The sequence below is a fragment of the Neoarius graeffei genome, chromosome 18 (genome assembly GCF_027579695.1).
Source record: "Neoarius graeffei isolate fNeoGra1 chromosome 18, fNeoGra1.pri, whole genome shotgun sequence".
In the NCBI taxonomy this organism is placed as follows: Eukaryota; Metazoa; Chordata; class Actinopteri; order Siluriformes; family Ariidae; genus Neoarius; species Neoarius graeffei.
In genome coordinates this window covers 44,600,308-44,618,437 of record NC_083586.1, presented here as the reverse complement: position 1 = coordinate 44,618,437, position 18,130 = coordinate 44,600,308, and the positions used below count along the sequence as shown (strand labels likewise).

The 18,130-nt window shown below is 40.6% G+C and overlaps 1 protein-coding gene across 1 annotated transcript in view; it reads left to right on the top strand.

The window, feature by feature from the left end:
- Window positions 1-18,130, top strand: part of eif5b (eukaryotic translation initiation factor 5B) — a 79,357-nt gene that overhangs the window by 11,364 nt on the left and 49,863 nt on the right. The window contains exon 2 of the mRNA XM_060898876.1: window positions 11,496-11,618. Within this exon, the coding sequence (XP_060754859.1) occupies window positions 11,496-11,618 (123 nt within the window). The remainder of the gene's footprint in view (window positions 1-11,495; window positions 11,619-18,130) is intronic.

The window sequence follows — 18,130 nt, the reverse complement described above, 5'->3', positions numbered from 1 at the left end:
AACAATGAGCATAAGTATCCTCACATTGCTAAGTTGGCACAGCGTAACCTAGCGGTCCCAGGTACGTCTGTGCCAAGTGAACGTGTTTTCTCAACGGCAGGGGACACAGTCACTGCAAGTAGGTCTTGCCTCTTGGCAGAAAATGTGGACAAACTGATTTTCTTGCAGGAGAATATGAAAATAAAGTGAACAGAGGAGTGTTGTTTTTAAAGTGCAGTGTGTTTTAATTTTTATGCAATATTTTGTATTGATAGCCAGCCCTTTTTGTTTTTAATATTTAAAATACGGGTTGTTTTACAATCAGGGTACAAAGTTTGTCACATACCCCTTTTCCACCAAATCAGTTCCAGGGCTGGTTCAGGGCCGGTGCTGGTTCACAACTCGTTCAACTTGCGAGCCAGCTGAGAACCAGTTTGCTTTTCCATAGCTCGCGGTGCTAAGGGGAGCCACGTCATTACGTCGCTGTATACGTCAGTTACGGCGCTACGTTTACATAAACCTTGGCGCGAATATCAAAGCAAAAACAACACGGAAGAAGCAGCAGCAGCAACAACAATAATAATAATAATAATAATGGATGACTTCGCGTTTGTACAGCTGCTGCTTCTCGTCGCTTAAAAATGGCGATCTTTCGCGGTCTTGTTATTGTTGTTGGTCTTAACAACTCCCCCCCGGCTGACGTAAGCGGTTCTTTCCTCTGGCCCAGCAGAGAGTTGGTGCTAGCCTGGAACTGGTTTTTCTGGCCCCAGAGCCAGTTCTTTGTCAGTGGAAACAGAAAACCCGGTTCCAAACTAAGCACTGGCCCCGAACCAGCCCTGGAACTGCTTTGGTGGAAAAGGGGCAACAGGGGTCCAAAATTCAAATCGATTCAAACTGGTTCTTGTACCAGTTTTTAAGTGAAGGACAAGTTAAAGAACAGATTTCAGGTAATTTTTTGACGTGTGTATGGTAGTTTTGTGTAATCTGCTATAAGATGGGAGAAACAAATGAAGTGATTCTCGGAGAGGACATTTTTTTTTTTTTTTGACAATTCAGAATCCACGACTTCCATAGTGCTTTTAAATATAAGGCTGTAAGCTTTGTGTTAGTTGTCTCTAATATTAATGTCCCAATATCTTGACCACATTTTAGGATGAAAATAATCATTTTAGATATGTTATTTTATATTGAAAAATTAGCTGTCTCGGAAAGGACTTTTTTTTTTTTTGACACAATTACATACTAATTTGATCAAAATAGTCTGAAAACTTACTGGTATTCAACATTAAAACTTAACTATGTTTCCGATGATATGGAACCAAATACAGTGGTGCTTGAAAGTTTGTGAACCCTTTAGAATTGTCTATATTTCTGCATAAATATGACCTAAAACATCATCAGATTTTCACACAAGTCCTAAAAGTAGATCAAGAGAACCCAGTTAAACAAATTAGACAAAAATATTATACTTGGTCATTTATTTATTGAGGAAAATGATCCAATATTACATATCTGTTAGTGGCAAAAGTATGTGAACCTCTAGGATTAGCAGTTAATTTGAAGGTGAAATTAGAGTCAGGTGTTTTCAATCAATGGGATGACAATCAGGTGTGAGTGGGCACCCTGTTTTATTTAAAGAACAGGGATCTATCAAAGTCTGATCTTCACAACACATGTCTGTGGAAGTGTATCATGGCACCAACAAAGGGGATTTCTGAGGACCTCAGAAAAAGCGTTGTTGATGCTCATCAAGCTGGAAAAGGTTACAAAACCATCTCTAAAGAGTTTGGACTCCACCAGTCCACAGCCAAACAGAATGTGCACAAATGGAGGAAATTCAAGACCATTGTTACCCTCCCCAGGAGTGGTCGACCAACAAAGCTCACTCCACGAGCAAGGTGTGTAATAGTCAGCGAGGTCACAAAGGACCCCCGGGTAACTTCTAAGCAACTGAAGGCCTCTCTCACATTGGCTAATGTTAATGTTCATGAGTCCACCATCAGAAGAACACTGAACAACAATGGTGTGCATGGCAGGGTTGCAAGGAGAAAGCCACTGCTCTCCAAAAAGAACATTGCTGCTCGTCTGCAGTTTGCTAAAGATCACGTGGACAAGCCAGAAGGCTATTGGAAAAATGTTTTGTGGACAGATGAGACCAAAATACAACTTTTTGGTTTAAATGAGAAGCATTATGTTTGGAGAAAGGAAAACACTGCATTCCAGCATAAGAACCTTATCCCATCTGAGAAACATGCTGGTGGTAGTATCATGGTTTGGGCCTGTTTTGCTGCATCTGGGCCAGGACGGCTTGCCATCATTGATGGAACAATGAATTCTGAATTATACCAGCGAATTCTAAAGGAAAATGTCAGGACATCTGTCCATGAACTGAGGCTACATCCACACGACAACGGCAACGAGATGTTATTTAAAAATATATTGCGTCCAAATGGGCAACGATCAGTAAAATATCAGGTCCATATGGCAACGCAATGCTTGCTGAAAACGATGCAATACACATGCCACACCTCTAGGGGCGCTGTAAGACGGTCCCTTCGGAGACACCAGAACAATAGAAGAAGTAAGGACGCATGCGCATAAACTATTATGCGCGAGACTTCATATTAGCCACAAAGTCAGGAAAATCTGTTCGTAAAATTACATTATAAAGACCAAATACAATGAAAAGTATTTTTCCAGTCTCACCTGTGTAAGGTAATCCCATGTGATCTTGTTTGGACGGTAAACCTGTTGGTACAGTTAAACGCAGCTAATCTTTATTCTCCGCTTTGACCTATCCAATATGGCGGCGAGGATGACGTATGATTCTACGCGGAAGGCGGCGTCTTTAATGGTCCGGAATAAATTGAATGCTACACGTTGATGGATTAATTTGCTCCTCTACGCCCTTTTTGAGGAATGTATTGTCGGACTTAAATCAACATCTGAAGAGGTGAGATCGCTCCTTTTTTATCCCCATTTTTGCTGGCGGGATTGACTCTGCCCTAAGGGCAGAGTCTCTCTCTCTCTCTCTCTCTCTCACTTTGCACCATTACACAATAAATATTCACAGTGAAAATATTTTGTAAGCGCGTTTCATGAACCAAGTTATAGGATTTGTTGACAACTCGCATCGCATCGCAATGAGAAGATCATTGGCACTACTGGTGTTAAGAATCAGACCATTTCATAAATGAATATTTTGCTGTAGAGCTGCAGTGTTTGTACAATTGCATGTTTTTGCTTCACTATTACTGTCACTATTCTGCTTCTTGCATTACTACTGTGAACTAACACTGAACATAATAATAATAATAATAATATCCAAGCTCGTGTTTCACTCTCACTAGTGCTCTGTAAGGCTTTTTCCTGGTGATATTTGTTACACTTCTACCCGGCGTGAAGCACTCAGTCATGTGGTTGTGACGTCATCGTAAACAAATCCGTTCTACTCATCCAGACGACTTCACAACGGCAACGTTGCCAGATCTTTCCACTCTGGAACCCGTTCTCAAAAAGATTGCGTTTTGGGCACCCAAAACGCCGGTGCCGTGTGGACGCCAGGCCTAAACGATAAGCAATTGTATCGGAGTCACCTGAATCCGTTGCCGTGTGGACAGGGCCTGAATCTCGAGAAGATGGGTCATGCAACAAGACAATGAGACGAAGCACACAAGTCGTTCTACCAAAGAATGGTTAAAGAAGAATAAAGTGAATGTTTTGGAATGGCCAAGTCAAAGTCCTGACCTTAATCCAATCGAAATGTGGAAGGACCTGAAGCGAGCAGTTCATGTGAGGAAACCCACCAACATCTCAGAGTTGAAGCTGTTCTGTACGGAGGAATGGGCTAAAATTCCTCCAAGCCGGTGTGCAGGACGGATCAACAGTTACCGCAAACGTTTAGTTGCAGTTATTGCTGCACAAGGGGGTCACACCAGATACTGAAAGCAAAGGTTCACATACTTTTGCCACTCACAGATATGTAATACTGGATCATTTTCCTCAATAAATAAATGACCAAGTATAATATTTTTTGTCTCATTTGTTGAACTGGGTTCTCTTTATCTACTTTTAGGACTTGTGTGAAAATCTGATGATGTTTTAGGTGCTATTTATGTAGAAATATAGAAAATTCGAAAGGGTTCACAAACTTTCAAGCACCACTGTATGTGTTTTATGGTATAAAGAATGATTTAAGTGCATCCCTTTTGGAGCTACCTGTGGTCAAAAAAGCACTTTTTCTAAATGACACGAGTAATTTTGCGGAATATGACACACATTGCCATACATTCACCAAAAATAACGTTATCACCAATTTTTTTTTTTTTGCATGGTAAATAGAGCCATCACAGGGCTACAATAAACAACCAAGTTTATTTAGTCAAGCCTTTTGATATTGAAGATAAGTGTTAAATGTGATTTTTAGCTTGCGTACCCTGATTGTAAAACAACCCTTATTACAGTGGTACTTTAAGTTTAGATAAGAAATCCAGCCATATGTTTCCAAATACTGCACTTTAATTTCAAGTGAAAAAATGTATCTCACTCTCGGGGAATACTGTTTTTGTGTTGAGCTGGTTGAATTTATGCTCCACTTTGTTTATGGCCTTTGCTATTGTTATGGCTTCATTATAGGCAATTATATTTAACATGTTCTGACTTGGGCTATTCAAAAGCCTGAGCTGAGAATTCCTCTTTTTTTTTTTTTTTTCCTTTCCTTTTAAGGGATACAATTTTTGTAAGAGCTACACTAGTTGGCAGTTTGATAAATGCTAAAAAGGCACACAAGTTCCTGTAAATGGCAATACACATTCTCCTTTTTTGCCAAATAAATGAAAAGCATGTTGAAATCATTAATGTCTTCCCTCTTGCTGTATCAAAATCTCACCTAGCTTTCCTCAGTGATGGTCTGTATTCCAAATTGTGGATAATTAAGCTATAAGTCATATGCTGAAGTATATTTCTGGAGTTTTAAAGATTAATAGAAAAAAATAACAACAAGAACTGTACTGAACTGAAAACCGTGACCCTAAAACCGTGATAAGAACCGAGCCGTAGATTTTGTGAACTGTACCAGCCCTAGTTTTGACAGTTGTATTTTTAGTCTTGCAGTATAAGGTAATAGATTTTTTTTTTTTCCTTTTTCATCTTACTTTCATATTTCGTAGTGTTTGCGTATTTTTGGCCAATATTTTGCAATCATGGTCAATTTAGATCGAACTTTTGATAGAATCTACGGCCAGTCATTTTGCCCCGTCCCCGCCTTGCGCTCCGGCCGGTGCGGTAGTGATGTCCCGTTGCTCGCGCGCTGCAGCAGAGACCCGCGCGACCTTCAGCCGGTGCGGTCGCTGTTCTTTTACCACCGCCGTTATTCTCATCTTTCCGGTGTGTTCTTGATTTTTCCATTGTGTCCTATTTCGCCATATCAAATACCCAAAACGTATCATATTATTCATATTTAAGTGAATAATCAATTCAGTCATCATAACTTGGCATTTTTAACCCAAGCAATCAAAGAGGAAATTTATTCAATATTTTCACTCATCTGTGAAGGAGGGGCTTTAATTCTTCATGATGGAGTTTTTTTTGGGGGGGGGGGGGGGGGGGCTTTTTTCACCTTTATTATTGGATAGGACAGTGTCGAGACAGGAAATGAGTGGGGGAGAGAGACTGGGAGGGATCGGGAAATGACCTCGGGCCGGAATCAAACCCGGGTCCCCGGATTTATGGTATGGTGCCTTATCCACCTGAGCCCTGGTTGCTGCTTATTTTTCCAAAGCTCAGCCACTGAGCTGGGGAAACACCTCGGTTTGTTCACCAGTGGAGCAAAAATGAGCTTCGTTTCACAACGCAGAATCATTTACACATTTACAGACTCCACAGTGAGTGCGATTATACCATGACAAACATGGAGTACTGTCCTTATCTCTATTGAACAATAACGTATGTCTAATTTATCCTTAATTTCTAGCCAGATAGTACAGGGTGTCTCAAAATATTTATCATTTCACCATCTAATAACTTTGACAGTTCTCGTTCAATTGACCTCAGATGTTAACAGCATGTGTGGAAACGGTTCAAAATGTTATGTTTAATGTTTTTTGTTTTTTTTTTAAAGTCTTTTTAGGTATAGAAATGCCATTCACTGGAAAAGAAAAGGCGTTTTGTGTGTTCGAGTGCGCTCGAACACAGTTGAACAAGACTGCAGCGTGCATTTGAGAGAATTCTCTAAAAATGCACGAACGGGTTCGCGAATATTGAAAATTTGTGAAATCGTTCATGGAATTCGCATACCTTTTTTGAATTTCTCATTCAAACTTTGAGGAATAAATCTTTATATTGCTCAATATTAAACCTGTTCAGTTTCATTTGCCTAGACTATAGTTTCTGGGATATTTAAATCTCGAATATTATCAAATTTTTTTGAAACACCCTGTATTTGATGTTTCCTCCTGGAATAACCATGCGTCTTTTTACCAGTGTTTCTCAACCCATTAGTGGGCTGCGAATTTATTTTTCCAAGTTTGAAGCTAAATACTGAATAGTTCAGGATGTCGTAGGGTCACAAATCCAGTAGCTGGTGTGCCTTAAGCTTCCCCCCCCCCCCCCCCCCCCCCCCAAGTAGAATAAATACGTTTGTGGGTAAATTAAGAAGAACAAGCCTTTATTTTGTCACATTTGACCTGTGCGTGCACAGAGCAAGAGCGTGCATGCACGTGCGCAGCGGGCTGAATGAATACATGCGTTTGTGGGGTAAATTATACGGCTCTGCGATGCCTGCTGGAAGAGAACAGCAGGGAGGATTGAGAATCGAGCGGCTGTGGTTTTACACCCGATACTAAAACTTGTAGTGTCCTAGCAACCATCGCAAAGACGCGTACAAAAAGCCCAGAAACTCCTGTTTACCCGGGAAAAAAAAACGATACAGGATTTATCTTGTCCTGGTCCCTAGATCTTTAACCCAGCCACATATAAAAAGTTGTTTGCCTTGATGCTCTTCCAGGTTTTTATCTGTGTGTCCGTGTAGAACGACGTCTGCAGCACCGGGTAGTTTGAGATTTCTGGGATTGATAATTTTCCAACTCCTAATTAATAACTAAACACAATAAGTTGATCGGCAGAGCTGGTGGGGTCATGCATGTACAGATACAAATCATTACGAATACAAAAGACTAAAAATGTACGCAATCTTTTATATAAAAAAAAACCTTCTTAAATCTGTTGATTCTGTTAATTATCTCCACATTAAGTTAATTAATAGTATGCATAACTTGTATTTAGTTACAGCTACAATAGGATCAAATTTTATGTTAAAATTTAGCTAGTAAGTTTTTCTTTCATAGGAAAAATCCTTCTTTGTTAGCGTGTAAGGATCTAATCCCACTGGGTGGGTTCTATATCCACTTCTTTTGTGTGGATTTCTTGGTTTTAATAACGTGCTTGTTTGCTGGACATAAACATGGCAGTAAGTTCTTGTGTTAATGGTCCAGACTCCACTTTTGGATCATTAATCCCTTTTGACTGAGAATGACCTGCATGCATGGTTTGGCTTCTGGCACATCCATACAGTTTTAAATACAATACCTACAATTAAAAACAGTTTGTTTTTTTATTGCATTTATTTAATTCCTGGGCTCCCAGATGTAACAGGGAGTAATGTCCCATCCCATTAATACACTTTTAGATTCTAGGGCCATTATTAAAAAATGTTCTGTTTCCGGTCCACTGGCCGGGTGAGTGCCGTTTGTGCGGTTGAAATTTTTTTTTTTTTAATGCCTTTTTTTTTTTTTAAGATATTTTTTGGGCTTTTTTCACCTTTATTGGATAGGACAGTGTAGAGACAGGAAATGAGCAGGAGAGAGAGAGATGGGGATGGATCGGGAAATGACCTCGGGACGGAATTGAACCCGGGTCCACGGATTTATGGTGTGGCGCCTTATCCACCTGAGCCACAATGCCCCCAGGTTTTTCGACATTTTTTTCGGATTCATAAATCTAAAATCGAACTTATTTACGCATTCCCAGGGCTTTCCACTAAGGCTCATACTAGCCAGCCATGACAAATAAGTAGCCAGCCGGGGGGGGGGAGTAAACACAAAATAAACTCCTGTGCACGCAGTTCCCAGGATTGAATGTATTTTCCACAGACCACAGCCGCGGATGAGTTACTCTTCCTTGATCAACGAGTCTGCGGGGAATTTGTGGTTATTATCGGTACAAACAGCGCGAATCACAACTTAAATGAGTGCGGTTCAGTTTGACATTATTGTCAGTCCGTTAGATAAACATTTAATTTTATTAAAATCGAAAATTTAATATTTAGAGCCTGTAGGCTACAAAAATAAGTCATTAAAGTAGCCGGCTGGACTTAATTGTGTGGCCGGCAGCCGGTGCTTGTGGAAAGCCCTGCATTCCGCGCAGAATATAGAATTGAATCAGCTCTGTGCATGCGCTGTGTGGCACAAAAAAATGGCAGCCACCATGAAGGAAGGAGATCCGGAGTTTTCAAACATTTGCTTAAGTGTGAAATCGCAAAATGGTATTCTAGCGAACAACAAAATAGTAAAGATTCAGAAAAACAAATCATTTAGTGATCATTTTAATAGTGTAATTTCATCCGAACTAGGCCTAACGCTCGATTTAGAACTACAAAAAGGCCGTGTGTCGGACATTTTAAGTACCTTTTTAAAAGTTTTGCAAATGTTGCAGTCAGCATTTAAAATGCTAACTTAAAGATTTTGTGCAAGTTTCAGTTGATTAAACTGTCATATTTTATTAAACGTGTCTGCTTTTGTAATAAAGTACTGAAAGAAAAAGCAAACACAGCATTGCAATTTCTTATCCATCCATATATAAAAAAAAATATATATATATATATCCCTCCCTCCCGACTGAAAATTTTTTTTGCTCACCCGGTGGACAGGAAACGGATTTTTTTTTTTTTTTTTTTAAGGCTGGCCTAATAGAATAGATGAGCCAAAATAATTGGGGATCTTTTTTAACGGGCCCCGACTGGTTGCAAGTACTGTATGAATAGGTGGGCCTTAAAGGAACAGTCCACCGTACTTCCATAATGAAATATGCTCTTATCTGAATTGAGACGAGCTGCTCCGTACCTCTCCGAGCTTTGCGCGACCTCCCAGTCAGTCAGACGCGCTGTCACTCCTGTTAGCAATGTAGCTAGGCTCAGCATGGCCAATGGTATTTTTTGGGGCTGTAGTTAGATGCGACCAAACTCTTCCGCGTTTTTCCTGTTTACATAGGTTTATATGACCAATGACATGAAACAAGTTCAGTTACACAAATTGAAACGTGGCGATTTTCTATGCTATGGAAAGTCCGCACTATAATGACAGGTGTACTAACACCTTCTGCGCGCTTCGGCAGCGCATTGATATCTGAGCTCCGTATCAATGCGCTGTCGAAGCGTGCAGAAGGTGTTAGTACGCCTGTCATTATAGTGCGGACTTTCCATAGCATAGAAAATCGCTACGTTTCAATTTGTGTAACTGAACTTGTTTCATATCACTGGTCATATAAACCTATGTAAACAGGAAAAACGCTGAAGAGTTTGGTCGCATCTAACTACAGCCCCAAAAAATACCATTGGCCATGCTGAGCCTAGCTACATTGCTAACAGGAGTGACAGCGCGTCTGACTGCGTCTGACTGACTGGGAGGTCGTGCAAAGCTCGGAGAGGTACGGAGCAGCTCGTCTCAATTCAGATAAGAGCATATTTCATTATGGAAGTACGGTGGACTGTTCCTTTAAAGTAGAAAAGGTTGAGAACCCCCTGTCCTATGCAATGTCAGTCATTTTTATTAAATACAAATGAGCCAGGAAAAAACCCCTGATATCTAGTTTAACTCCCACAAATCCTTTAACTTTCTCTGAAGGTCTCAAAGGCCCCAAGGGTTCTGGTCTGTTTTTCAGTAGGCTGTAGGTTTTGCAGCTCATCAGAGTGAATATACGTACAGCACAAATGTGTTTTCCAGCAGTACTCGCCTCACTTATCAAATCCATTCAGGACCCAGTCCCACTTTGTAATCACGCACCTTCCTGTCTGTCGTCTTGATCTCTAGATTGTCAGTCCATTCGTTCTGTAACTGGTGTGTGTGCGCGTTTCATCAGCCTGCCTGTGTGTTTGTTCATTCATGCCCTACCCCGTCTCTCTCGTCTCGTGACGTGCTCTCTTCTGTGAGGTGCTTTCCATTGCTGATGCAACTGTATGTAAGGCTCCTCTATATAAAGGGCCCCATGTGTCCTTTCCTTCTTGCTGTAAGAGCTGCTGGAGGTAAGAACCTGTAGGACTTCGCCTGAGCTTCACTAGTTTTAATGCTCGGTAAAGGAGGTCTAAAACGCTTATTTCAGTAACGCAGGAAAATTCTTCAGGACGGGGGAGTTTGTGCTTGATGAGTAACAAGACAAACTGATTTTTGTCATGTTGACAGAGCGAGAAGAGGGATAATGTGTGTGTGTGTGTGTGTGTGTGTGTGTGTGTATATAGCTGTTCTAGGAATCCACTTCAGGGTGAGAACAGGAACTCTGCTTTGCATTGGGCTGGATCACACCACCCCATTGTTGATTTTTATTCCTTACGTAATACGGATTGTGATTAAATCGTATCAGTGTACTTTTGTTAGTGAGTATTGTCCATATATTTTATAAAAATTACAAAATTTTATTTGCCTGGATGAGTAAAAGGGTGTGGCTTGGGGTGTGGTGCGTGGGTGGCTTTTTTTATTCATTTTAATTTATTATTATTATTATTATTATTATTAAAAATTTATTTTTTGTTTAAATATAAATCCCCCCCGGCATATCATGCGGTGGGGATATAGCTATCGCTCTTTTTGTCCAGCTGCCTGTCTGTCCGTCTGTAAACATTTTAGTTTCCGGCGCAAGACTCAAACTATTAGGATTTATTTGTTTATTTATTTATTGATAAAATTGTATCAGAGTGTACTTTTGTTAGTGAGTATTGTCAGTATGTTTTATAAAAATTTTATTTTCGTAGATGAGTAAAAGGGTGTGGTGCGTGGGTGACTTTTTTTAAATTCATGTTGTTGTTGTTGTTGTTGTTGTTGTTTGTTTTAAAATATAAATTCGCCCCCTCCCAGCATATAATGCGGTGGGGATATAGCTATCGCTCTTTCCGTCCAGCTGTCTGTCTCTGTCTGTAAACATTTTAGTTTCCAGAGCACAACTCAAACTATTAGGATTTATTTATTTATTTTCACGAACTTTGAGTGTTAAGTGACTGGAGGAGTTGTGCCTTTTCACATTTTGGGATTTCTGTGACTTCTTTGTGTATTTCCATGGCAACCGATTCAACTTGGGGAAATTTGGAGTGGGGTTTCATGTGGGGGGGGGGGATGCGTCATCTCCTGATGAGTCTTGTTGGTTTGTTTATCCATCTGTCTCTATCTATACAGATAATTTTTTAAAAATTGCAGAATACCAAATTAATGGTCTGATGGTGAATAAATGCCTTTTTTTTTTTTTTTGGTCTAAAGTGCCAAAGACGACGGCGTTGACATTGATGCCTTAGCAGCTGAAATCGAGGGAGCCGGTGCAGCAAAGGAGCAGAGCAAAAGTAAAGGCAAGAAGAAGAAAGGAGGAAAGAAAGAGGACTTTGAGTAAGTGTTTCTCTGATCCCTTTTTATATGTATGTGTTTTTCCCCCAGGAAAAAATTAAAGCCCTAAATTCTAGCATGATAATGCACAGACAATTGAGCGCTAACGGCGCAAAGCGACACTAGGGGGGTGCGAGGGCATGCCCCCCCGGAAAATTTTTTGAAAAGAGATGCTCTCAGGTGCACTTTCAGGGTCTCTGAGAGGTTTTAGATGCATGATTTATAGGATGGATTTTACCAGCGTTTCAGTGATTTCTGACCTAAATAGTATTAATGTATACACATTGGAAATTTCACCTTAAAGTTCAACATGCAAGTTAAATGGTTTTGTTCTAGATTACTGAGAGATACAATAGATTGAAAATCTACGGGGTACCTTAATTATCTATGATCAAGTAGTGTTGTAACAAAAATGTGCATGAAAATATGAACAGTGGTTTTGCTCCATCTTACGCAATCCAGTGAAGAGAATTGATCATCATGACCTCCTGTTGATCACAAAGGGATCTGAACATAAGACCTGCCACCTTAAAATAAGTTGCTGTATGTGGCAGCGGGGGCGTGGTCAAGCGCCGGTCTGTGACAGGAGGGCGGAGTCAGGGAAGGTAAGTGGCAGAATCACTACACCTGATGTCAGTTAACCTGTGTTTGTGTCTTCCCAGTGACCGCGCCCTATATAAAGAGAGAGAGAGCAGAGGAAGAGGGCTCTCTCCTGAACCAGATACTTGGGTGGGTGTGTGTGTGTGTGTGTGTGTGTGTGTGTGTGTGTGTGTGTGTGTGTGTATGGAAGAGTGTTTTTGCATCTGAAAAGAGCCAAATAAAAAGAGTTATGGAACTTTTATTCTGGCCTGCCGTCTTTCTGTGCTCCGTCCCGGGTTTCGGCACCACTGTGGAAGTTCATACGAGGGGGAGGAGCACAGAAAGATGGCAGGCCAGAATAAAGTTCCATAACTCTTTGGCTCTTTTCAGATGCAAAAACACTCTCTTCCATACACACACACCCAAGTATCTGGTTCAGGAGAGAGCTCTCTTCCTCTTCTCTCTGTCTCTCTCTCTTTATATAGGGCGCGGTCACTGAGAAGACACACAAACACAGGTTAATTGACATCAGGTGTAGTGATTCTGCTACTTACCTTCCCGGACTCCGCCCTCCTGTCACAGACCGGCGCTTGACCACGCCCCTGCTGCCACACTGTATTAATATAACTGCAATGATTTAGAATGTTTTGGATGCAGTTATATGTAGAACTAAGGCTGGGCAGACACTGTGTGATATTTTTTATTTTTGGCCTGATTTTGACACAATTTTCACTCGTGCGACTATTTTGGAGATGGGGCCGATTTTTGGCTCAATCATGCGTCTCGGATCGTGTAGTATACATGGGGTAACGACAAGCGATTAACACCTCACGACCTCCTCCCGATCGATCGGATGAAAATCAAACATGTTTGAAATCCTGGTCACCCCTCGTGAGGCTATCGCACTGTTGAAGCAGTGTCACGAGCCGATTTACCTCAACCTGTCACACTGCACATGCGCGAACACAGATACGGAAGAGAAAACAAACACTGAGCAGCACTTCCGGTCTCCTCCTCTTCTTCACGTAGATGGGATTTATGGCTCTTTGATGGGATCCGCATCTTTGTGATCCGTTCTTTGAAAAGAGCCGTTCAAAAGACCTGGCTCATTTGGCTCTTTTTTAAAATATTTATTCAGTTTTAAGAAGACAGCGTCTAAAGAAGCCAGATCCCTCTGCTTAGACAGTGACATCAATGTTTCTGGACATACCTTTTATATAATGCAACCTAGACTTACATTATTGTAACCCCTAAACGCTCATAAATAACCCTTAAAAAACAATGAGGGCTTCAATGAATGTCCATGCAGAACGGCTTTTCTGTAAAAAAAAAAAAAAAAAGAACCCACTCAAGAATAGTTATCAAGAACGCAAGAATATTTTATAGAAAAACACTTGTTTTACAAAAATATTTAAGTCTGAGATACAAAACAGATAAATAAATAAAATACACACAAATGGAACAAACAAAATGACGATAGAATAAATTAAATGAATGTCCGTGCAAAGTAGTTTTCCCACAATATTATCATTAATATCACACAACAACATTATAAACTATCTGAAACACAGTACAGAAAAAGAACGACAGAAAGAACGGCTCCCCCAGCTCGAGACTCGGTTCTCATCGTTCATGCCTAGGAGCCGTTCAAAAGAATCGGTTCGTTCGCGAACGTCACAACACTATTCACGTTGCAGTTCCGGATACAAGAATATGGAAGTACAGTGTGAGCAGTCAGATCGCATCCGAGCATCGGATCGTATAGTGTGAGAACAGGAATCGTAAGCTGCGTGCTGTTTACCCCTGCGATTCACTCGTACAGTGTGAGCAGCAGCTGAATACCGCGATTGAAAAAATCGCACAGTGTCTGCCCAGCCTAAGATGCACTGAAAAGTAAGCCAACTGCATATTATAAAGTTTAAATTTTGGCACTTTATTAAATGGACTAGATTAAGATTAAAACATATATTTGAAGGAAAAGAAAACTTAATTCATACATTTTAAGTTTGCAGAAAGATTATGTACTTTCATGAAGAGAATTTGTTAATAAGTGTCAAATGTAGCATAATTTCGAATAATAATAAGTGTATTTGGCAGTGTGATGTCACTGTGAGCCTTTAACAAAAGAGTAATCCAGAGCTGCCTTTTGTTAAATGGATCCCAGTGACATCACACTGCCAATCGTAAGCATTTTTATTATTTGAAATTATGATATATTTGGACAACTTCACCTCGTGAGAGTGTTTATAAGTACGTAATCTTTCTGCAAACCCAAACTAATGAATTAAGTTTTCTACTCCTTTAAAGCAGATTAATTCTCCTTGGCTTTTGCTTGGCCCAATGTTGGCCAACCCTCTAATAGTCCATCTCGCTGTCATCCACGCTGATGTGGATCAAACTGTCCAGCGAGTCTTCTCCTAGCTTATTACAGTCGGTCGGCTTTGTCCGTCTGGTGGGAGACAACATCGGCAGCCAATGAGATCGCTTGTAATGAATCGGAAAATTCCGGGATGTCTGACATTTTCTTTCGATGTTTTTATTGGACGGTTTGAACACGTGATCTTGACACAGCCAACAGATGAGTTTGTTTACATCATACCATGCGGACATATTACTTTGACAGAATCGAGACAAACATTGGAAAAAAAAAAAAAGACGGCTTGTTTAACACAAATATCAATCAGTATGTAAATGGATCTGTTATTTGCTCTCCAATGTATCTAGTTACTTGTGGGTAGGAAATTTAACGTATCGGTATAAATCTAAGCATATCGGATTTTAACTAAAGCGACTAAGAGTATCGGCAGGCAGAGCAAGCGTATCGGGCCGGATACGCTAAAAAGCTTTGGGGAAAACCATATATATCCCTCAAGCACAGTCACTATCGCTACGCTCACAAAGCAGGCCAAATTGGATCATCATCTTCATATGTGACTGATTTCTTACCTTCATGGTTGTATGAACAGCAAAAAACAGTGAATGACCATTTCAATTCCGGTTTGGACCACTTTCATATGGGGTCCTGCAATGTGACCTCTGTTTTATAGATGAAAGTCTTCCGGATTTACGTGGAAATCCGGATATTTGACAAAACTTGTGAAAATCTCCGGTTTTCTGAATGGAGAAATTTTATTTTTCGGATTTTTCGCGTTCCTAGACGTGGCGTAATACTTCGCATCGTCCTTGCATGGGCGCAGTCCTTAAATAGCCCAAACATAGTTCATTGATTTAAAGACAGGTGTTCTTTGGTAAAGGTGAGCATGCCGGAGCTCGTAAGGCGCGCAGGACTGACACCGTTCTGCACAAGCGCAACACGATCGCACTAGAAAGCATGGTCAAGCTGCCAGTGTAGCTGCAGTCTTTTTAGTCGAGAATTACGAGTATTTCCTCTTGTGTTTTAATAATTCGCCATGTCAAAACAAGCAAAACTTTCCTCCTCCTTTTGACGTGAAGAGAGGGTAAGCAATATATTTATTTTTTCCATCAAAGTTCCATTTCGTAGCCTCGAAGCTAAGTTTTAGTGCCGTTTCTAGAACACAACATCAAGAAAACGTGGAAGAAACAGCAATAATGCAAGAGCCGGTTTCTAAGCTGCCTAAAACCTAGCAATGGTAACTTTATTTTTTGTTACATAATGCACTCAGGCTGCCAGTCAGTGTGTGGAAAAAATCCTAGCTACGCCCCTGATTTACATGAGAAATGTGGTATTCATTGGTGTGTTTAAATTTACAGACAATACGAACTAATGTAAACAATTGGCTTCAACTCGCATAAATCTGAATCGGAAATGTTTAGTTCACTTTCGCTTCTGCAAACGCACAACTCTACTAAAAGATTGATAAACGAGGCTCAATGTCCCCAACACTGAAACCTGAAAGCTTTAGAAACTCTAACAGACCTTTACTTTTTAACAGGACTGTTTTGGGATTTTGCTGAGTTTACCTTCAACTGTCTGATTTTTTCCAAAGTAATGAACTGTGTAGCAGGAAAATCACCGCGTTTTCTAAATGCACTCCTGAAAATTACTCATTAACTCGGGGAATTAAATTTGATATTTTTGACATGTTAATCATTAATGTACGTGAAAGAAAAAGGCTTAAAAGTTATAACTTGTTTTAGTGAAAATAAGTACTAAAATGCACTAGAATGCAGGGGTTTGCGTGTTTTGTTATTAAAATATTTTCAGGGGACGTAGCCCCCCCGACCCCCAAATCTTAGTTTGAATTTCAAAAGTTCAGGATTTTTTTTTTTTTTTTCTTTGCTCCACTTTCATCTCTATCTGTTTGAACATTTTTATTTTTACAGCCGGGTACATGCTCAAACTGATGATCGCATCATCAGTTTTTCTTTGGCTAATCAGACACAAGGTACACCACCACGCTTGCTGGAGCAGTTGGGGGTTAGGCACCTTGCTCAAGGGCACGTCAGCCAGTCCTGCTGGTCCAGGGAATCGAACCAGCAACCTTTTGGTCCCAAAGCTGTTTCTCTAATGATTAGGCCATGGCTGCCTCCAAACAGGCAGTCGGAATTTGGTTTTGATATTTGGTCGGTCGTTCCAGCACAATGCAGTTCCTTTTAGCGATACAGTATCCACCATGTTTGTTATGATTTACCGATCACTCGCAGAACGTTCTCGTTCTTCATACTTATTCATAAAGTGGGTCGCTAAATTAAAGTCCTGCCCTGAATCTGAAAACTTAGTACACACTAACATTGGTTAAGTACCTACTACAGTGTTCGTACAGGTCCATAAAAGTCCTAAAAAAATTAATTTGTAAAATTAAGTACTTAATTATCCATAAAATTGATGAAAATCTGTTAAAGTCAATAAAAGTCCTTAAAAATCAGGGTTTTTTCGTCTCCCTTCTAATAACACATTTTTAATTTCCGAAAACGCTGTTCCCGCTGCCCCGATTCGCGCAAACGACCCTGTTTCACAGGCGAACTGCACTAGCGGTCAGGGGTTGAACAAAGTGTATAGCGGCGACCCCTGGTGTCTGCTTTTGAGAGTAGCCCGGAACCACGTGGCGCTGTTCGGGATCAGTCCCGAACAGGGTCACGTGACTACTTCGTATCAGCTCGGTCGCCCGCCATTGATGCGTATTAATGGAAACATGGATTAATACATGGATTGATACATGGGTTCTGGGCCACCCTGTGTCAATTTAATACTTTTAGTTTCAATTGTTCCTGAACAAAATGAAAATCTTGTGAAATAAATTTTACTCTAAATGGAATGTTCTTTATATTTTATTTTTAGCCACTAACCATTTCCTCACCCACCGTTGGTTTTCTTAAAATCGTTTTAAATATCAGACATATCAGGAATTGCTGCACTTGTTGCAAGATTTGGTCAAGAAAAGTCCTTTAAGAGTCATAAAGAAAACAAGCAGATGAAGTGTGGGAAAACAAGCGAGTGATTAGGGGTGTTCACACGGCAACTTTTACTCCGGTGTAGCACCGGGGCTGCCCCGGTAGAGCGTTCACATGGTACAAAGTTATAGCGGTGTAGCCCCTGAAAGCTGCTTAAACCGGTGCAAATCTAACCCTGCTCGGGAGGTGGTTTAAGAAATTTACTCCGGAGTAAATGCTAGTTTGCGGGGCAGCACCGATATAAAATGGGACATCTGAACGCTACAGGGGTCGACTCGCTACGCGTGAGGAGAGTTGATTACATACGGGCATTGCATAATTTTGCATCCTGGTATTTTGCGCTTCCAAAATGGCGAATATCAACAACAACAGAACTGCGTGTCTTCCAGTGTTGCCAGATTGGCAGTTTTAAGTGCATTTTGGCGGATTTGAACATATTTTGGGATGGAAAAAGTCAGCAATATCTGGCAACACTGGTGTCTTCATCCACATTGTTTTCCCGGCGCTTGGTGATGCCATGACAACCGGGAAAAGGAAGTACATTTTCACGCATGCGCATATTT